This window comes from Corvus cornix, chromosome 5 (assembly GCF_000738735.6).
Source record: "Corvus cornix cornix isolate S_Up_H32 chromosome 5, ASM73873v5, whole genome shotgun sequence".
NCBI lineage: Eukaryota > Metazoa > Chordata > Aves > Passeriformes > Corvidae > Corvus > Corvus cornix.
In genome coordinates, this window is record NC_046335.1 from 1743413 (window position 1) to 1764676 (window position 21264).

General features: G+C 51.9%; 1 protein-coding gene across 2 annotated transcripts; it reads right to left on the bottom strand.

Annotated features, from left to right (window-relative positions):
* Positions 1-125: 125 nt before the first annotated feature.
* NEMF (nuclear export mediator factor) lies at positions 126-17795 on the bottom strand. 2 transcript variants are annotated; one of them, XM_039551879.1, is made up of 33 exons: positions 17621-17795; positions 16431-16499; positions 16029-16131; positions 15091-15216; positions 14866-15014; positions 14574-14641; positions 13551-13637; positions 12740-12816; positions 12164-12234; positions 11993-12068; positions 10669-10731; positions 10435-10512; positions 9897-10105; positions 9260-9445; positions 8854-8917; positions 8294-8382; positions 7548-7651; positions 7145-7207; positions 6896-7008; positions 6422-6479; positions 6003-6061; positions 5430-5550; positions 4768-5032; positions 4163-4205; positions 4030-4079; positions 3383-3536; positions 3000-3077; positions 2730-2924; positions 2040-2072; positions 1290-1396; positions 1171-1214; positions 995-1074; positions 126-389 (listed from the first exon to the last, which is right to left on the bottom strand). In XM_039551879.1, exons 1-33 carry the CDS (start codon positions 17677-17679, stop codon positions 312-314), a joined length of 3219 nt encoding a protein of 1072 aa, XP_039407813.1. In that variant the 5' UTR covers positions 17680-17795; the 3' UTR covers positions 126-311. The 2 variants fall into 2 exon arrangements, with proteins under 2 accessions (XP_039407813.1, XP_039407814.1); XM_039551880.1 differs by lacking the exons at positions 126-389; positions 995-1074; positions 1171-1214; positions 1290-1396; positions 2040-2072 and adding an exon at positions 2082-2185.
* Between the last annotated feature and the right edge of the window lie 3469 nt (positions 17796-21264).

The window sequence follows — 21264 nt, forward strand, 5'->3', positions numbered from 1 at the left end:
AACTGCCCTCCTGGAGGGCAGGCCCTGCCACAGGCACGGGGCAGGAAGGAACTGAACACCCTGGAGTTTTCCTGCCCCAAATTCCAGAGCGTTTGCCCAGAAGTGAGGAACAACAGAGAAGCAGCAGCAGGGGAGGACATTCCTGACCAAATGCCAGCAATTTACTTCCATGTTTATCTGCAATTTGTATCAGAGTCCAGCTAAAGCACCAGGAATGCAGGCCCTGGGTGTTGGATCAGTCCTAGTTGTGGGTCTGTGTCCGTCTGCCCCAGCCCTGGGGCTCGGTGGGGGTGAGAACCCCCAGCATGGAATCACTTCTTCTTCATGTTCTGCAGGTGAGGTGCAGACACTTTCACCTTCCCGGGAATATTTCTTGACAAATCCGTGTCCTAGGAAACATGAAAGAGGAGAAAGTGACCACAGCAGGAAAGCATTTCCAAAGCCCTTCCTTGGCCTGGAGCATGAATGTGATCCCTTTCCTTGGCTCTGGTGAGCACCTGGTTGGGAGAGAGGGGCACAGGACACCTCCAACCTCAACTCCCAGTGCAAGCACCTCCCCCTGCCCCAGCAATTCCCACTCCAGACCCAGAGGGTTTCTTGGAAGATGCTGCTTTTGTCAGACGAGTGACAATGCAGGAACAAAAGGCCCAGTGCTACCACTGAGGCTCAGGTTCTGATGGTTCTTCCCAGCCTCAGCAGTACAGGTTTCCCAGAAAAGCTGGGAACTGTCCAAGGCCAGGTTGGACGGGGCTTGGAGCAACCTGGGCTAGTGGAAGGTGTCCCTGCCCATGGAATGAGGTTTTTAAGATCCTTTCCACCCCAAACCATTGCAGGACTCTCAGACCTTCCCCAGCAGAACTGACACAGCACTGCTAACAAAAAAACCCAACAGGACACTCCATTTTGGCAGCATTTCCCCCCAAAATGGCACTTGTGGACATTCTGCTGCTGCTGCTGCTGCTTTGTACAAGAAAAATTGCAGCGAAAGCCTCACCTTCACGCTGCGGAACAGGTCCTTTTCTCGTGCACTGGCTTCTTTGGACTGCATAAAATTGTGCAAGGCGATCTTGGCAGCTGGAAAAAACGCAGGGAAGAGTGAAACAGCTTGGAAAAGCAGGCTGGCTTCAGCAGGCAGAGCACAGGAAAGGATTCAGGGCTCTCAGACCGTACCTTTGCCCTTCTTCTGCGTGCCTGGAGTGAGCTTGACTTTATACCTGCCCAAAGGAGAGGTTTCTGTAAATAAAACAAACTCTCACCACATCCCCTCCCAGGAAGGTGCTGCCACTCACTTGTAGTTGGTCATGGCTGTGTAGGGAGCACAGATGGGGACAGCAAAGAGCAGGATGTCCTCGGGGTGGGGCTGCCCAGTCAGGGAGTCCAGCAGGGCCTCGCTGTCCTGGGGGACAAAGAGCTCCACTGGACCCAGGCCCTGTGCTCAGCCCTCCCTGTGGAGTCATGGGGCAGGAGGTGGGAATAGGTGGCCTTTAAGGTCCCTTCCAACCCAAACCATTCCATGGCTCCATGATCACTTCACTGGCAAGGAATTGCCAAGCCAGGATTTGTGACTGATCCTCTCTGATCACTAAAATCACATCCTTTGCTGGATCTTACTCTGGGCCTCCCAATGGAGTTCCAGGGTCACCCAAAGCTTCCCCCAGCAGACACCGTTATCCTCCTCCACTAAGGAATTTAAAGGAATTCACTTATTCCCAGCCTTGGGCAACACCCAGAGCCTGTAATTACAGAAACATTTGAAGCAATTTTATATGTAAATAAACTTTCTGAACTAAAGAACAGCCTGCACTGCTCATTGTGTCATCCTCCAGCCCAGAGCCACCAAGGCAAAAACGAGGGGCAAACATCCATGGAGCCAGCTCTGGGTTTATGGAGGATGGGGAGATGAGCAGGGCAGGAAGAAAAGGAGGTTAATCATTAAAAATACAATTAAGGTGCGTTCAAATTCCTGGAGGGCTCCCACATGTCCCAGTCCCAGCAGGAACACAGCCCCCAGCTCAGCACTTACAGAACTGAGCATTTACCTCCAGTCCTGGCTGCTCCTGGTCCTGCTCCTCCTGCACACACAAACAGAGGACACATCAGGGCTTCAAAAGCCACAGAGCTGCTTCTTCCTCCCCCGTCCCCAATGAATTCTTTAATCAGCAGGCCCCAGAAAGCCCCATGCTCCCTGCAAAGAGAACAGAACTCGTTCCACAGCCAAGCTAAGAGCAGCACTTTGCTGTGGTGGGAGGGTGGAGTGTTTCTTCCCAAGCTCTAATTTGCCTGGCACACGCCAAGCTGGGAGGAGGGAGATGGGGCTCAGAGATACCAAATCCCAACAACAGGGCTGGGAGCTCGGTTACAGCTCAGCTGAGGGGGAGGTGTTGGATGAACGGGATCCTCGGGACTGCTCCGAGCCCCAGTTCTGGCTGTGCTGGGAGCAGGATGAGCACATGGATTGCTGCGGGGCTTTGGGCTGCTCTGGGAATCCAGTGGGCTCCCTGAGCCCTGGCAACAGGCACAGAGCTCTCCACAGTGCTCAAAATCCATGGGGAGCTGCTCAGCCTCCCAGGTGGAAAAGCTACACAGAGCCAGGAGAGCCCCTGCAAGGGACAGACATGGACAGGTGAGGAGAGGAGAGAGCTGCTCACCTTCCCCTCCTGCTCCTCATCTTCTCACCCTGTTCCTCATCTTCCCATCCTCCTGCTCCACCTTCCCATCCCACTCCTCACCTTCTCCTCCTGCAGCTCATCCAGGGCTGGCTCCTGTGCCTCGTGTAGCAGGATTCCTGCTGGGAGGGTCTCCTTGCCCCCTCCAGCCACACGACGGGGGGCTTTGGTTTTCTGCTGTTGCTTCTTTGCTGCCTCTTCTTTTGTCTTCCCCTTCTTCCCTTTTTTCCCTTTGTCCTCCTTGGTGGAGCCTGCAGACTGTGGTGACACAGCTGGTCAGGGCTGGTGACCAGAGCCACCACACCCCTGGGAAGGCTCAACTCCACCCCTCACCCCCAGCAGCTTCATGATGAGCTCCCGATCCTCCTCATCCTGGTCCCTGTACTTCTCCTTCATCTTCTTCATTTTACTCTGCAGGAGGAAACACCAACAGCTTCAGAAATGACGACTTTTAGCAGAGTTTTGCATCCACAGCTGCTGACCCCACATGCACTTTCCTTCCCAGTATCCCAAACTCTTTCAGAGCAGCTCACCAGTAACCAAGGGACTGGTTCCAGTGAGCTCCGTGCTAACCCCCACCACCATCCTGAAACCACTCAAAGCACCACCACGAGCCTAAAACCACCAGGCAGCCATGGATGTCTGGGAGATCTGGGATTTCTCTCCACACTTCCATGCCAACAGCTCAGCCCAGGGTCTCCCTGGTCCCTGCCCACCTTCTGGCCCCGCTTGATGGGCTGAGGGGCTGGAGCAGCCTTGTGGCTGTTGGCAGCAGCCGGAGGTTGGGTCTCTGTCTCTGTCTCCTTCTGCTTCTCCTCAGGCAGCTCCGAGTTCTCAGAGTTGTTCTGCTGCTTCTTTTTCTTCATTTCTCTGAGGAGAACAACCACAACACCCTGCTTTGTTGTGACAGGAGAGGCTGCTGCTCTCCTGACAGTATTCCCACCCTGCTTCCCTGCCACAGGGATCCAGAGAACACTGGAAACAACCCCTTTCTCAGAAAAACCTCTTCAGCCCACAGTACACAAGAAACTGTTCCCAGCCAGCATTCCCAAAGGACAGGAGCAGGATCCCACCCTGGAAATGCAGGATGGACAATGGGCATGGATCAGCCCAGGCTGGGAGTGGGGACAGACGTGCCCTGTGCCCAGGACCTGGGCAGGGAATGGGGCATTTGCCTCGAGAAGCTGTGGCTGCCCCTGGATCCCTGGCAGTGCCCAAGGCCAGGCTGGATGGGGCTTGGAGCAGCCTGGGACAGTGGGAGGTGTCCCTGCCCATGGCAGGGGGTGGGATGGGATTTAAGCTCCCTTCCAAGCCAAACCATCCTGGAATTCTGGGATTCCCTGGAACACCCACTGGCTCTCACCTCCTCTCCTTGGCAGAGAGATGTCTCCGGCCCTGGGCCCTGCTGTCACTCTGGGGAGGGAAAGGCAGTTTAGAGCAGACCCTGCCCAGCAGCTCCCACTGCTCTGAGCCACCCATTGGAGCTGGGGCCTTACCAAGTTGGGCTCTTCCTCTTTGGGGATGATTTTCTGCAGGGATCTGTGGGGAGATGGAACAGGAGCTCATCAGCAGATGCAGGGCAGCTCACCATGGACACACCAACCACAGCCCAAATCTGGGCAGCTTGGCTGTAACACTTCCAGCTTTCTAGTGCTTGGCAATCCCAGCTTTGGTGACTGGAAAGGGCAGGAATCCTGGGATTCACTTTACCAAACATGCCTTAGCTCTCTGCCAGCTCCCCTCACACACACCAAGCACCAAACACAGCCTGGGCACTGAGGGAGCCCCGATGTGCAGCTGCCCAGGCACACAGCCCCATGTGCACTCACTCCATGCCTCCTCCGTGCACCCCCTAGAGAATCCCAGGGACAACCGGGAGATGAGCTCAGCCCACAGCCTCACACAGAGCAGCTGCTCTGCACCAGCTTGGCACAGCACAGGCAGCTCAGGGCTCAGTGTCTCAGGTGTGAGCAGCCCTGAAAGGAAAACGAGGCAGCATTCCCACTGCTGAGCATGGAAAGAAGGGCTGGCAGCTCATCCCAGCCTTGTCCTGGCAGTGTTTTAGAGACCCTCAGGTGCCCCCAGCTGCTGCTTCTCTCACCTCTGGGACTGAAGGTGTGACAGGTCGATTGTGGTGTCTGGGTAATTCACCTCTTCCTCCTTCACTTCCCTCTTTGGCTCTGGATGTTCCTCCTCAGATTCTCCCTCGTCCTCCTCGGAGTCAGCCTCTGGAGCAGGAGTGTTCCCTCCTCCCTGCTCCAGCTCAGCAACGCCCTCCTCACGGGCACTCTCAGCTGTGGCTTCCTCACCCTCTGGAGCTTCCTCACCCTCGGCTTTATCCTCCTCACTGCTGCTGTCTCCTCCATCTGGGGCACACAGGGCAGGAAAACACAGAAACAACCAAACTGATCCATCATGGAATCCCAGAATGGTTTTGGTTGGAAGGGAACTTAAAGCCCATCTCACTCCACCCCTGCCATGGGCAGGGACACCTCCCACTATCCCAGTGGCTCCAAGCCCCATCCAACCCAGCCTTGGACACTTCCAGGGATCCAGGGGCAGCCACAGCTGCCCTGGGCACCCTGTGCCAGGGCCTCCCCACCCTCCAGCCAGGAATTCCTTCCCAATATCCCATCCCTCCCTGCCCTCTGGCAGTGTGAAACCATTCCCCCTTGTCCTATCAGTGATCCAAAATCTGGGATTGCCCAGACCCTGAAGGATGCTCCCAGCAGCACCCACAGCACCCAGTCCCTCCCACTGTACCTAAAAGCTCCACTTCCTCAGCCACCAGCTCACTGGCACTGCTGGAAACCGTGTCCAGGTCCTCATCCTGGACTTTGACCTTCCTCTCTTCCCGGTGTCTCCAGACACAGCTTTCATCCACCTAAAAAAGAGCAGCCTCTGTGTCAGGCCTGGTGATGTTCACAGAACACCTCGCTCAGCTGTTTCTTCCCTTTTTATCACTTTCTTCCATCAAAAAGCAAGAAAATGAAACCAGCTCATTTAAACCCGAGTGTGCCAACATCAAAAGTCAGGGTGACACACAGAGCTGCACTCCCAGATTCCCTGAACAAGCCCATGCTCGAAACAGAGCTGGGATAACAACCTGGGAGAGGCAGGAATGTCCAGAGTCTGTCTGAAATGCAGACAGTGCACACTGGGCTAAGATGGAAATGAAAGCAGAGTCATTATCAGCAAGAAGCCTTTTATGGGATTTGTCCCAGTGGGAAAAGAAGTAATGGGGAATATACTGATAAGCAAGATGCAGAAAATAAGCCTCCTGCAGCTCAAAGCAAATTACAAAAGCCAGCAGGAGCTGCACGGGAACAGCTGTACCTTAAACAAGAAGCTGAAGCCCATCATCAGATAGGAAGGTGGAAGGAAATTCTTTTTCCCTGGAAAACAAAGGCAGAGTCTCATGAGGAGGTTTAGCAGCCATGCTGCAGGACGTACTTCAAAAACTCATTTTTATTAGAGGCTCTAGGCTACCCAAAAATTACACTGGGGCTGATTTTATCTCTGAGATGAGAACAGGAGAGCTCAGAAGCAGCTGAGTTAATGAACTTCTGCCCAGGGCTCAGCTCAAAATGCTGCTGCAGCTGCCTGATACTCAGTCTAAGCCATTCCCAACAGATTTCTGGGTCAAGAGTGGGATCTGCTGGCTGTTCACAGGGAGGGAGGGGGTGGCTGCCACTGCAGGACAGCCCAGCACCTTTGGGAAAACATCCCATTCCCACTGTTCCTTTGTGCCTCACCTCGGATCATGAAGCTCCCAGTAGTGAGATATTCTCCCGTGGGGGCAGTTTTAGAAACCTAAAAGAAAATCATGATAAACTGTAAAAAATTCTCTGTGACAGAAGGGCAGCATCAGGTACTAACAGCACCAGGAGAAACATTGGTTCAACGAGAGTTGAACTCCTGGGAACAGCTCTGCAGGACTCCACATCCAAGGGGTTCTTCCTCTCCCTTGCAGGGAATTTTCCTAAGGAACGTTTCCATCCAATCACACCCCACACCAGCACTGTGTTTTAGGAGTCCTGGGTGAGTAACTCAGGAAACAAACCCCGGATATATCCAGGAGTACTCAGGGAATAAAACCACCATGACTTTGGTGTGATCTCCCCACTCTCACACAGAAGTTTGACCCACACCCATCAGCTCCTGTCTGTGGCCACATCCCAGTTCCCTGGGATGCTGTGGCTGGACAGCTCCTGCCTGGCTGTGCTCACCTGGCTGTGGGTGACCCACCAGGCGCTGGTGACCACGCGGGCGTCCCAGGCAGCGCTGTAGCACAGGGCCATGGTCCCGGCCTCCGTCAGCGTCCGCGGCGGGATGGGCTCACCTGGGGAACACCCAGCACACCACGAGCCAGTAAATCCTGCACTGCCCTAAGCCAGCCTGGGAGCTTCCCAGGAAGGACTGATTGGCATCCCAAGGGAAGGCACCGCCAGCTCCTGTCCCCAGGGTCCCACGGGTACCTGAGGGGTTCTTGATCACGCAGCTGGTGGCTCCGTGCAGATCCGCGTGCACGTAGATGTCCCCTGGGAAACAGGAGACTCCAGTCAGATCCACGGATCCCTGGAGCCAGGGAAGTCTCTAACATTAGTTGGAAATGGCTGGTCTGGCTCAAGGAGCAGGATGGGGACACAGAAGCCTTTTAGTCCATCCTTGTCCCAGGGAGAATCAGCTCCTCTGCTCCTGAGGGGAGCCCATCCAACCTGTTCTCACCTCATGGCACCACAGGGACTCCCATCACCAAAATTCCCTTTGATCCAAGGCCCAACTCAAGAACAAAGCAGAGAGACCTTCCCATGTCACTGCTGGACATTCCCAAAACTGGGAAAGAGGAGGGAAACCCACACATCCCCTCCATGGACCCACCTGGTTTGAGGTAGCGCTTCACGATCAGCTCGTTCTGCTGCTGATCCCTGCCAGCAATGACCAGGTAATTCTCAGAGCTGATGAACCACAGGAACTTCTCAAACCTGCCAAATTCCAGCAAATCCACGGTGTGAGAAACACCTGGAACTAACAGGACATTGCACAGGTGGCTTTTGATACCAAACTCAGAATATCCATCTCAGCATCTGCAATTTATGACACTGCAAATAGTTTCACTTCCATCCATAGGCCTGGGCCATAAAAACAAGGCATGGGACAGCTACAGCATCACTGGCAGTGAGATTGTGAGATGACACAAGAAGCACCATCACCACAGTCCTCCTACTGATTTCTATTTTAATAATTCAGTTATTAGGTGATTAAAAGCTTTGGGGTTTTGTTTCATTTGTTGGTTGTTTTTTTAAATCACAGAAGCCCAGAATGTTTTGGGTTGGAAGAAACCTTCAAGCTCATCCAGTCCCACTGGACCACACCCTTCCACTGTCCCAGGTTGCTCCAAGCCCCATCCAGCCTGGCCTTGGACACTTGCAGGGATGGGGCAGGCACAGCTTCTTTGGGTTATTATCCCTGGGAACCATTCTGGGATTCTCTGACTTTAGGCAGCAGCTGTAGGGAGACTCAATGCAAAGTGCAGTGCTCAGAAATCCGAAATAGCTCCACTTCTAAGCCAGTGAAGATCCATCCTGACACAGGACATGAGAGAAGGACGAGGGAGCTGTACTTGCCAATAGACCTTTCTGGCTTTCTGGATGGTGGTGACTGTCTGAACTTCCCTCAGGGTTTGCTTCGTCTTCTTCTCAGCTGATTTAAAAGCCTGTTTGGACAGAAAGCACCAGCACCATCCAGCAGGAATCACAAAATTCCCGAGTGAACACTGGGAAAGTTGGTAGGAAATGGCTCTGGACTTTATCACAGTGCAGGCTCCACCCAGCCCTGCTCCTGTCAGACAGCTGCCCTTAAAACTCCACCCCAGAGAGCTGCTCCCCAAAACGATCAGCTCTTGGATTGGAAGGATTTCCACTGATTGTCCACTCTAAGTCCTGGTCTGTCAGTATCTCCACCTGTTCTGAGTATTCCCAATGCTGCTGGTGGAAAAGGAGGATACTTCAGGGATCTGCAATCCTCCACTGAGCTCAAAATGTCAGGAATAGAACAACCCTGGCTGGTTGTTTTTCCCTTTCACATCTCATTAGGGCTGCTCAGACCAGGTCAGGATTTTCCACTTAGCAGTGGCAGGGATTTCCCTTTTAAATATCTTCTCAAATCCAAGGGAAAAAAAAAATACCTTTTCTGCAGCTTCCACTGTCTTCTGAGTTTTCTTGGCTGCGTGTCTTTTGTGATCATAGTACCTGTGAAACACAAGTGTTTGTCCCTGAAATCCCAGCAGATCCACTCCTTCATCCTTATCCCACTTATCCCAGGCCTCTGCATTTTGTTCCATGTGCAGAATTTGACTCAATTAATTAAAAAATTCAATCAATGTGACAGCCACAGACCAGCTGCCCTGCACCAGTGGGTCTGGACCAGGGAAATTCCCATCCCAGAGCTCAGGGCAAGCTGCCATTTCCATTTTTAACTCTTATTTTTAACAAGATATCCCAAAGCCCTTCCTCCTGCAATATATCACCAACAACTGCAAACACAGAGAAATTTCTACTACAAATCCACGTATTATCTAAAAAAAATCTTACTTTTTGGCATTGGCATAGGCAGACAAATTGAGATCAACATCAACCAACGAGGGTTTGTTTTTCTGAGGTTTCTTCAACTGTTTCGTTTTGTTCTTTTTCTTTTTTCCCTTTGGTTCTTCTGTTTCTTCTTTCTCTACATCAGCATCGTCCTCCTCCTCTTCCTCTTCAGATAACACATATGGGTTCCTAAAAACACATGGCATTAGATGATTAAGATAAGAGAACTGGTTAATTTTTAATCCTTGGTGGAGTGTGCTCTTAATTTAATTCTCTCAGAAGTTTGGAAAGGGTCCAAGGAGCCTCTAAACCCTTTTCACTGTGCAGACACAGGAAAGCTCCTCATTCCAGCCCATTTATGTCTTGGAGTCAGCCAAAATTTGGAGGAAAAAAGAAAACAAGAGCAGAAGATAAAGAGCCCAATTTTTCCAGTCTAAGGAACCAACCAAAACCAAGTTTATTCTGTACATTTCTGAAAGTGAGGTAACTAAAAATTCATGGATTAACTTTGCCACGTCCCAGCTTTCACACCAAAACTTCTGGCTATAAAAAAGATATTTTGGTTGGTTTTTTTTTTAATCTCTAAGCTCCTGCTCCAGTGTGAGATGAGATTTTTACAGCCACTGGGCAGTGCACTCACCTCAGCAGCATGGTGATGTGGTTTGTCTGCAGCTTTAACTCTTTGATTGCCGTGGCCACGGGGTCCCCCTGCGCCTGGGCCTCTTTGACAATGGCCCCAATCTCGGTCCAGTCGATCTGGTTGGCCAAGGCACTTCTGACCACCTGGATGGCCCTGTCCACCACCTCCAGGTTCATCTCTATCAGCTCTCCTTTCAGCTTATCAGCTTCCTTAGGGAAAGGAGAAGGTTGGAGCCATTGGAGCTAAACACGTGCTCAGCAATAGTTTTGAATAAATGGAAGTAGTGGAGAAGAAATCCAAGATTGGATTGAAGTGGAATCTTGGAATCCAAGATTGGATTGAAGTGGTGGCCCAGGATAACATCCAACTCCAGTCCTGCCAATCCCTGAAGTGTTCCAGGCCAGGTTGGAGCTACCTGGGATAGTGGCAGGTGTCCCTGCCCATGGAGCTGCATGGGATTGAAGCTCCCCCCCAACCAAACCATCCCATGGTTCTGTGATTATGCATCTTGTTAATTAAAACCCCAAATCTGTCTTACCTGAGCCTGCTGGAGAGCTTCCAGTCTGTGCTCATGGTCCCTGCGGACATTTTCAAGTTTCTTCAGTGCTTGTTTTTCCTTTCAAAAACAAGATGGCAAAAAAACTAAATATAGATATAGATATAAACATAAACATAAATATAAATGGCATCAGGTAATCACTGCCAGAAGCAAGTGAAGCCTCAGGAAATCCGGGAGCCATCCCAGCTGCCCCAGTCCTGGATCAGGACACACCTGCTGCAAGGCCTTCAGATCAATCTTCTGCCCCTCCAGCTTGGAGTAGAACTCGTCTGTTGCCTGCAAGAGAGAATCAGGTTGGAGAATCTCCAGGCTGGCCTGACAGAGCAGGCAGAGCAGGGTCCCTGCAGAGAAGTGGCTGCAAAGCACTAAAAGAGGTGAGAGAGGCTGAAACAACCTCCAGGAGCTTTCTCCATTTCCCTTCCCATTGGGATGAGTTCAGCAAGACACTCAGGGCTGTGTCTCACTGCAAACACACAGGTAAATAAGTGGCCAAACTATGGCCCATCATTTTTGCTAAGAAGTGATGCAAAAGAAGCTGCTTTGGTTCAGATTAAATGGTTGCACAGACAGATCTGTCTGCCCCGAATTCCTGCTGCTCCACTGGGTCAGTTAAAAACCCACAAAGACCCAGAATGCCTAAGAACAGCTCCTGGTGTTCCAGCTGTGCTTAAAGCACAAGATGAGGAAGGTTTGAGGCTGTTTAGATCATCAGAGGGACTGGGGACAAGGATGGAGGGACAGCACACAGGGAATGGCTTCCCACTGCCAGAGGTCAGGGATGGATGGGAGATTGGGAAGGAATTCCTGGCTGGAAGGGTGGGGAGGCCCTGGCACAGGGTGCCCAGAGCAGCTGGGGCTGCCCCTGGATCCCTGGCAGTGCCCAGGGCCAGGTTGGACATTGGGGCTTGGAGCAGCCTGGGACAGTGGGAGGTGGCCCTGCCATAGCAGGGGTGGAACTGGATGGGCTTTGAGTCCCTTCCAGCCCAAACCACTCTGGGATTCTGTGATCAGTGAAGGAGATGACAGGAATTCAGCCAGGAAGCAGGGTAGGAACATGAAATGGGAATTCTGGAGATCAAGGTCGGGAACAAGAGGCAATTAATGATTCCAGATGTTAACGAGTGGAGGACCAAGAAGGACAACACCCAAGGAAACACCAAATCAGGGGCCTGAGGCTTTCAGAGCAGTAACAGGAAAAGTGTAAATGTGATGTCTGTCACAACTGTTTACTCCAGAGACAACTGAGATTCCAGCTCTCCAGAACAAAGCATTTGGGATTCTCTGGCTGGAAACATCCACCTCCCTCACAGGTTCCACACTCAGCTCCAGGATCTGAGCTCAGGACACAGCACTGCCCAGCTGCAGCCTAAAGGCCCTGCTGGAGCGGGCCTTTTCTCATCAAACATTTATCCATAAAATTAATCATCCCTTCCAAGGTCTCTGCTTTCATTAACAACCTCTGCACTACGTTTTAATTACTCTTTGTAGCAGCAGTCAATTAAAGCACTTAAGTACAGCATCAGCAAAAGCACTGTACCTTATTGAATGAGTCAAATTCCAAGTAGGGACATTTTGAATGTTGAGAAAACAAGAAAGGATGAAATTCCTCATATCTGTAAAATACACATTTGATATTATCACCTGAAAACTAATTTCTGTGATGCAGACTAGTAGAAAAATAAAGGGAAGAAATACTTCAAATATTTACGTGTAGATATCTTCTGCTGCTTTATCTGGTTCCAGGCTTGGCTTTTTCTCCTTTTTCTGGATAACATAACCCTGAAAAGATACAAAAATATCATTTTTGTATCAAAAAGATACCAAAAGGTCTAGGTGTAATCAGCATGAGACAGCAAATAATTCCAGCAGGGAACCTTGTGCCTGAGTAAATCCCTGCCCCACTGGCTTGTCTTGACTCCAATTTCTTCTGGAAAAAGAAGTGAACTTCTTCCAGCCCTCAGGATTACCCCATAATGCAGAGTCTATGTGCAGAATTTATTATAGAATTTATTACTGTATTATTACAGTAATAAAGTAAATTATTACTTTATTATTATTTATTAAAGCCCAAGTGCAAATCTCCCAGGATTTACACAACCTGCCTGTGCATTATTTAATTGCTGCCCACCCCGTGGAAAGAAGCAATTTTTATTCCACATCACCACCTGACACCCAGGAATAAAATCCACGGCTGGGAACACCAGGAATTGCACATCCTGAGGAATTCCTGCTTGCCAGTTTAACTCTGCAATCCCAAATAACTGATAACCCTCCCCAGACCCACCTTTCCACTGAAGTTGTCAGTGAGGGCCATGTATTCTTCTGCTTTCTCTAGAGCTGAAAGAACTTTTTCAAGGTTTTCTAAAGAGAAAAATAAAACAGCAGAAATATTTCATCCCTGCTGCTTCACTCCAGCAATTATTGCTCATTTTAAACAGGAGTCTCAGCACTTGTTTTACACTTGGGAAATTTTTAATATAAAAACCTATTTAGGTGCTTTTAGGACATAATTATTCAAGTTTCAGGGGGAAAAAAAAGACCACACAAATACCAGCACTTTATAAAATTAAAGCTGCAAGGCAAAGCATAAAGCAGAAGCTGTGAGAAGTTATTTTTTTCAGCACCATAATCCAGTAGGAAGGAAAAAATCCTCTGGATTTATGGCAAATATAAAGCACACGAGGAAAATAAGATTGCAGGAAAATATTTTCTGATTTTATTACCCAAATCTTTGATTTCCCAATAAATGTAAAGCTGCCACTGTACCAAATCCCCAATGTTTCCTACAAATAAAGACTTTGATGTTAATTCTCCTTGTCAAACATCCTTTGTACAACCAGAACTCACCTCATGGGTGAGGTGGTGTCTCATGATAAAACCATTCATAATGTATAAAACCTCATGTTTCACCTCCAATTCATGCACAAATCAAGACTTTTAATGTAAACGAGGCTGGTCCTCAAGCTAAAAACATTTAAAAATAAAACCACATGGTCAGAACTATAGTTTTACTCACCTCTCTGGGAAAAAAATAAAACCCACTACACAGACATAAAAATCCCCATAGTTGTGGCCCAGCCTTTAAAATATTATACCTTTATTTTCCAGATGTTGATCTATTTTGACAGCTCCAGAAAATCCAGCTTCTATAAGGCAGTGCTCGATGAGAGTGGCCCCATAAGCTGTTAAAAAAAGAAAAGAAATAATAGATTATCTGTAGAAAATATTCACAATTTGCATTTAGAAGAAAACCTGGACACAAGAGTGTGAGAAGGGTGAGAAGTACCAAAAATCAGGGAAAGGGCAGGAAGGATGGGTGGATTTCATGGGTGGATGAGGAGGAGGAGGTGAGAAACAGCCAAATTCCCACCAAGAGAAAAATTGTGGGGATTTTAGAGCAGAGCAGCTGTGCCTGGTAATTGGATCAGTAACACCATGGTGAGGCCAAGGTTTCCTCCGTGATGGGATCAGAAATACCAAATTCCACCATGGATACAGCAAAACTGGGAGCAGTGGGGGACAATAATTAGCAATTATACAGTGTTATACAGTAATATTATTATTATTATACAGTAATAGCAATTATTTAGCAGACCAGGGTAGAGAAAGAGAGGGAAAACTGGTGAAAAAGAGAATGAAGAGATGGGGAAAGTACCACTTAGGTGTGATTTGAGCTGTTCAGGGAATTCTCTGCTTCATCAGCATTGCCAGGTCAGGAGGAAAACCAATTTTGTTCTGACCACCTCACACAAGACAGATTTGGTTCTGTGCTCAGGAAAACCTTTACACTTACAGCTCCTGTTTGGTACCAGGACGGTGCAAAGCGCCCCAAACCGGAGCTCCACCAGAGCCACTCCCAGCTCTCATCCCTGCAGCACCGTGGGCAGGCTCAGCTCTGTGCCGTGGGCTTGGAAACAATAAATGTCTGTTTCCCAAGGCAACCGGGGCTTGTGGAAGGTGTCCCTGCCCAAGGCAGGCGGTGGAATGAGATGAGCTTTAAGGGCCCTTCCAACCCAAACCACTCCAGGATTCTATGGTAAGTTATTCATATTTTCCAGCATGACATAAAAAACATTGATTGACCCCATTTCATCTTCTAACAAAGCCCAGTAACTTACGAAGGAGTGGGTTGAGAACCCTCTTCAGCTGTTCCCCTTTGGGTGCATTTGATATGATTTCAGTTAACCTGCAGGGGACAAGGGAGAGTTGCAATTCCAAAGAATAATGTGTTTTACAACAACAAAACAACACTGCAGTGCTTAGAAGCTACAAAACATTTCCAGCCTTAGAAAAAGAAACTAAAAGTGGCCTGTAATATGTGAGGAACTACCCAAAGCTTTTCACAGCTCCAAGGAATTTGGGTTTATCCCGATAAATAACACCATTTAAGAGCTCTGAAATTGAAATTACCTGTCCAAAGTTGGCAGAGGCACAGCAGCTTTTGCACTGTCCACTGGGTACCGCTCCCGCACTGCAAACCTGACGTCGTCCACCTCGTCCGTGCGGAACCTCAGGATGTTCAGGATGATGTACTCGTGGTCAGTGAGGACAACGTTCCCCTGGGAGCACAGGGACCCTCAGTGAGGCCACCCTCGTGTCCCTGCCTCGGGGGACGCTGCTGGAGCCCTCACTCACCCTGTCATACAGCTCCACGATCAGGTGATAGGCGGCCTCGTCGCTGCCGAACTGCAGGTCCACGATGCGGTCGATCCCCAGCTGGCTCACGCTCACCAACCTCCGCGTCTTCAAATGCTTCCGGCACTGCCAGGGGTGGGAAAGATGTCTGGGACATGCTGGAAACATCTGGGAATGGCTGGGCTATAGAGCCCTCACGTGGCACCAACCACCTTCTATTGAATTCAAATATCGTAAGAACAAAAAAAGTTGGTTCCCGCCACACCTTCATTCACACCTTCATTGTTATAATTATAAATATAATTGATCCCAATTCTTAATGTTAAGACATTTTTTCCATGCTGTTTTTTTAGCTCAAGGGAGCAGCTAGTTCAAATTCCAAGAGTTTATTTTGTAAGAACTGGGATTATCCCTGTATCCATCTCTGCCGTGGAAAGCCACCCCACAGAATCTCTGCTGAGTCATTTCTGGCTGCAGCCAGCAGATCCATGGGAGTCATCCCAGGCTGTATCCCCATGGATCTACCTGTGGATCCACCTGCAGGAGCCCAGCCTAACAGCCTGGAGCAAGGTCTGAACCCCCAAAACCCAGGAGACTGAACAGAGGACTCTGTACCACAGGGTGCTGCATCCAGCACCCAAAAGTTCAGACAATCCATCTGGAATGACAAGGATTTTACTGGAGCAACATTCCAGGGAGGTCCAGAAGATATCCAGCAGCTTAGCAATAGTTTTTATAAACTTAAATATTCACTGTTTCAGCCACTGAACATCAACAGTGTGATCCTAAGTCCACGTCCTCCCTTGTCTTCAGCCACCCGCTGGATCAGGATTCACCGGGATAATCCTTCCCTATTTTCTTGTCTCCAAGGACAGAACATGAACATTCCTTCCTGACATCCAGCCATTTTACCAAAACCCAAACTCTGGTGAGTTTACCTTCATGGCAAAGCTCGATGGCATCATGTTCTTTGGCCACTCAAACTCCGTCATGTGGATGCGTATCCCGGATTCCAGCAGCAGCGTGGCCTTGCAGTCCGGCCTGGGGGCAAAACAAAGGAGCTGGACCCCAAAATCCTTCTGGATCCCTTCCAAATGAGGATATTCCGTGATTCCAAGTGGCACAGGAGCAGCCATCCCTCACCACCCACCAGTCTGCAGGGTTTCATACTCCATATCCTATTTCCTAAGAGCTTTTTGGGTAAAAATTACTGCATTTTACCAAAGAACAGCAGAATTTCACTGGAAACAAGCCAGAAATTACTGCAGACAATTAACAAAATCTCGTTTTCACACAGCATTTCCAAAGAATTTTTAAATAAAGATATTTAAAGCTCTTACTTCTGCAGGCGAATGAGATAGGTCTTGTTATCCACATCATAAATGTTGTTCACTCTCATTCCCAACAAGCTGCCAAAAGGGAAACACAGAATGCTTTGGAGAATCCAAAACACAACTGGCTGGAAAAATCCCAGTGGCAATTAAAGTACACAGAAAGGCAAGTTCTGATAAATTACCAAATTCTGATAAATTAGCAAGCTATATCAATCACCAAGCAGTAACCAAAAGGGCAGCAAAGGAAGACTGATGGAACAAGCTGGAAGCAAAAAACCACGCAGAGATGGAGAAACTGCTCTGAAGACACAGCAATTAAGAGAGGGAGAAAATTAGATGGAGAAATTTATATTAATGGAAAAAAACACAGAAAGCTGCCAGTTCCTGCCAGCCCTCCTCTTTGTGGCAGGGATGCAAAATGTACTGGTTGCACCAGAGCACCTTTGTGAGCACAGGGCACCAGTAATCCCAGTATGAGCACTGAACTGGCCTGGGGGGTGTCAGTCACTCCCTTCAGAGTGGGGCTGGACATGCGGAGTGCCCCGGACACCAGGAAGGGTCAGAGCTCCACAGGGGTGGGAGCAGCTTCCCAGCTGGGTGGGAGTTGTCCAGCCTGGAAAAGAGAAGGCTCTGGGGAGAGCTCAAAGCCCCTTGCAGGGCCTAAAGGGGCTCCAGGAGAGCTGGAGAGGGACTGGGGACAAGGCCTGGAAGAAAAGGACACAGGGAATGGCTTCCCAATGCCAGAGGGCAGGGATGGATGGGATATTGGGAACTGGGAATTCCTGGCTGGGAGGGTGGGGAGGCCCTGGAATAGAATTCCCAGAGAAGCTGTGGCTGCCCCTGGATCCCTGGCAGTGTCCAAGGCCAGGATGGACAGGGCTTGGAACAGCCTGGGATAGTGGAAGGTGTGCTTGCTCTTCCAGGCAGGGCTGGAACGGGACGGGGGATGGGTGAGGGGGTTATGCAGAGCCCAGGCAGGGCAGCGCTGAGGGGCAGAGCTGTGAGAGCAGGACACGATGGAGAGACAGAGCCCCCACAGCCCTGAGGCCACAGCGGGGCAGGGAAGCCGGGCCAGGACCAGGACCAGAAGGGGGAGCAGGGACAGAACAAGAACCGGGCCAGGACCAGGAGCAGGACCAGGACCCACGGGGCCGGGCCCCGCTCCCCGGGGCCGCACGGGCGGGGAGTGCCGGTACCTCTGCCGCAGCTCGGCGAGCACCGCGCGGATATCGACGGTGCTGAAGCGGGACTTCATGGCGCCGGTGCCGCCCGCCGAGATCCACAGGTATCCCGGCTCCCGGCCCCTCACTAATCCCGGCTCCCGCTCCCTCACGGCTCCCGGCCGTCCGGGGCCACCCCGCGCCTGCGCCCACGGGCGCTACGGGTCGCACCCGGCGCCAATCCTCGGCGCTTCGCGACCGCGCATGGGCCGAGGCGGGCGGGGCGGTGCCGCGCGCGACCGAGAGGAGGCGCTGTGAGCGCGGGGGTTCTGAGCGGGCGGGCAGCGAATGGGACCCGGGGGTGACAGAAAAGGGTCCGAGGGTGACGAAAAAGACTCCCGGGGTGACAAAAAAGGGTCCGCGGATGACCAAAACGGGTCAGGAGGTGGCAGAAAAGGGTGTGCGTGTGACCGAAGAGCCCCGGGAGAGAGCGGCAAAAGGGGGCAAAAAGGGAGGGTGCCGTGTGGGACTGAGTGGTGCCGGGCTGAGGGCGGAGCGGCAAAGGGGGTCCCGCGTCTCTCTGTGTTGAGCGGGGGAAAGGAGCCCACGCGTGTCCGTGTCGGACAGCAAAGGGATCCCGCGGGACCCCTCGGGGCAGTGTTTGTTTGCATGCATTGTTGGAGGGTGGGATTTGCGGTGGAGATTTGCGCGGCGCTGTGTGTTTTGAGGGAGCGGGTCGGGGTGCGGTGCGTGTCGGTGTCAGCAGGAGGCGGTGTTTGCGTGCGGGCGGGCGAGGGCGAAAAGGGGGCGAGCGTTGGGTGTTGGGTGTTTTTTAGTGGCGTGCGGGGGCAAAAGGGGAGCCCGCGTGTCTCTGTGTTGCCCAGGCTACGCTGCAGTGGCTATTCACAGGCGCGATCCCGCTACTGACCGCCACGGGAGCTTTGACCTGCTCCGTCTCCGACCTGGGCCGGTTCACCCCTCCTTAGTCAACCTGGTGTCCCGCAGCTCCCCGCGGGTCACCATATTGATGGCGGCCTTAGCTTGGACGCCCGCTCGGCACAGCGCACGGCAGCCCAGAACTCCTGGGCTCAAGCGATCCGTCGGGCTCAGCCTCCCCGGCAGCTGGGACTACAGGCGCGCGCCACCGCGCCCGGCGCTGCCAGCCCGCTCCGCCGCCGAGATGGTTTGTGTGGAGCCCGCCCCGCTCCGCCCCCGGCTCGCCTCCTGCTGCTCCTGCTCCTCCTCCTGCTGCTGCCCCGCCTCCCGGTCCTCCTCCTGCTGCTCCTGCTCCTCCTCCTGCTTGTCCTGCTCCTCCTCCTTCTCTTCCCTCTCCTCCTTCCCGTTCGCTGTCTCTTCCACCTTCTCTTCCTTCTCCTACTTCGCCTTCTCCTCCTCCTTCTCGTCCTCCTCTTTCTCCTCCTTATTCTCCTTCTCTGTTTCCTTCTCTTCCTCTTGTTCCTCCCCCTTCTTCTGCTTCTCATTCCTACCCTTTATACTTTTTCTCCCTTTTCCTCCCTTCCCCTTTCTCCTTTTCTTTCCCCCTTCCCATTCCTTCTTCCCCTCTTTCCCTTTTGTCCTTTTCCCTTTCTCTTTTCTTTTCCCATTCCACTTCTTCCCCTTCTTCCCCTTTCTCCTTTTCTTTATCCCTTCCCGTTCTCCTTCCCCTCCTTCCTCCTTCCCCTCTCTCCTTTTCCTGTCCTTTTCCCCTTTGCCTCCTTCTCCTTCCCCTTCTTCCCCATCTTTCCTTCCCCTTCTTCCCTTCTCCTTCCCTGTTCTCTTTCCCTTTACCCCTTCGCCTTCTTTTCCTTCCCCTCCTATTTCCCCTTCCCCTCTATCCCCCTCTCACCCCCAGCACATACTCAGTTTTCCCTGCTGAGGAGGCAGTCAGGCCAAGGAAAGAGTTCCCCCTCCCCATCATCAGCACAAACCCCAGTTCCTCATTTCTTACACAATTCGGGGCTTGTTACCAGAGATTCACAGTGGGATTTAGGATCGGGGGCATCTCTCCCATGAAGGAATTTCTTTAAGAGTGGTTTTATGCCTCCTCCCTCTCCTTTTACAAGCATCTCATTTTTTCCCTCTGTTCCTTTCTCTTTCGCCGAAGAAATCCCTGTGAGATGTGGCTCCTGCTCTGCTCTCCTGGTCGGGATTCCCCCTTGTCCTGGCTGGGATTCCCCCCTATCTCCGTGCTGTTCATGCCTCAGCACTGACATATCCCCAGCCCTCTCTGCCCCGTTCCCCAGGCAAAACGGAGCAGTCCTGCTCTGCCTGGGCTGTGCCACGGGGAATATCCACATGCTCCATCCCACTATGGATCAACACCTGAATTCTGACCAGCTCCAACTCAACCAGGGCCGGTTCACCCTTCCTTAGGCAACCTGGTGATCCCAGCTCCCTCAGGAGCACCATATCCACACCAAACTTCCACCAGCCCAACTACTGCAGCCCAAAATCCCAACCTCAGCCTTCCCAGTACTCGCATCCCATCCACAAGCCACCTGATCCAGCAGTTCTGCAGATTCCCTGACATCCATCCTGTGCGAGCTCTGCCTGGCCACACAGTGGCAGTGGGGAACTGAGGGAACGTCCTTGAGCTCTCTCTGGTTTATGTTTAAAAACGCATGGATAGGCAGGAATGATTCCTGAGCAGGTTTGCGCTGCTGAAGGAGCCCAAACTCCTCATTTGGAGCCAGAGGAGGCACATCCTGCTGCTCTGTTTTCATTTCAAGCCAAGCGAGGCACAGCACGGAGCTCTGTCTCTGGGACAGCTCTGCACAGAGCGGATCAGGGATGTCCCACTCCCTGTTTTGGAAAACTCCTCGTAGAGCAAAGCTTCCCGATTTACCAGTGTTTTCCTGAGAGCGCAAAGCTCAGAGCCGAGGACGCAAATGAGCTGCGACAGTAAATACCCGCCGGAGCAGGATAATGAGACGCTCCTGGGAGCTGGGATGCCTCGGTCTGGAGCGGCAGTATTTGAGGGAGGGGTGGGACCGACTCGCAGCCAGAAACACGATGGGAAATCCTGCAGAAAACCGGCATTTCCCAGTTTAACAGTTACATCTGCTGCGATCCCTAAGGAAATCCCAACACACCCCACCAAAACCTGAGCACGCCTGGGTGGGCGCGGCTGGCGCGGCATCTGCAGGTGGAGCATCCCTAGGAGTGCTTTTGCTTTTCCCTGCTGTTGTGGCTGCCCCGTGGCACAGAGAGCTGACAAAGGGGCTGGGTCCGAGGGGAAAAGATGCCAAAAGAGGCTGGGGCCAGGGGACAAAGATGCCAAAAGAGGCTGGGTCCCGCCCTGTCACCCGGGCTGTGCTCCAGGGTCTGCTCACAGGCGCGATCCCGCTACCGAGCGGCACGGGAGCTTTGACCTGCTCCGTCTCCGACCTGGGCCGGTTCACCCCTCCTTAGGCGACCTGGTGGCCCCCGGCTCCCCCAGGGCCACCATATCGATGCCGGCCTTAGCTTGGACGCCCGCTCGGCACAGCCCCCTGCAGCCCAGAACCCCCGGGCTCAGCGGTCCGCCAGCCTCAGCCTCCCCGGAGCTTGGATTACAGGCACAAGCCACCGTGCCCGGCTGCTCCCTCCGCTGCCTCCGCTCCCCATCACTCCGGGACCGGCTCCTCCGGCCTCGGGAACTCCTCAATGCTGCAGCAGCACGGTGGGAGGAGCAGCAGGCA

Coding starts and splice junctions, on each gene's coding strand:
- NEMF (XM_039551879.1), bottom strand. CDS start 17,679: ATGAAGTCCCGCTTCAGCACCGTCGATATCCGCGCGGTGCTCGCCGAG. Junction 10,106..10,434: donor AAGCTCTCCAGCAGGCTCAG/GTAAGACAGATT, acceptor CCTTTCCCTAAG/GAAGCTGATAAGCTGAAAGG. Junction 6,062..6,421: donor TGGGAGCTTCATGATCCGAG/GTGAGGCACAAA, acceptor TTTGTTTTCCAG/GGAAAAAGAATTTCCTTCCA.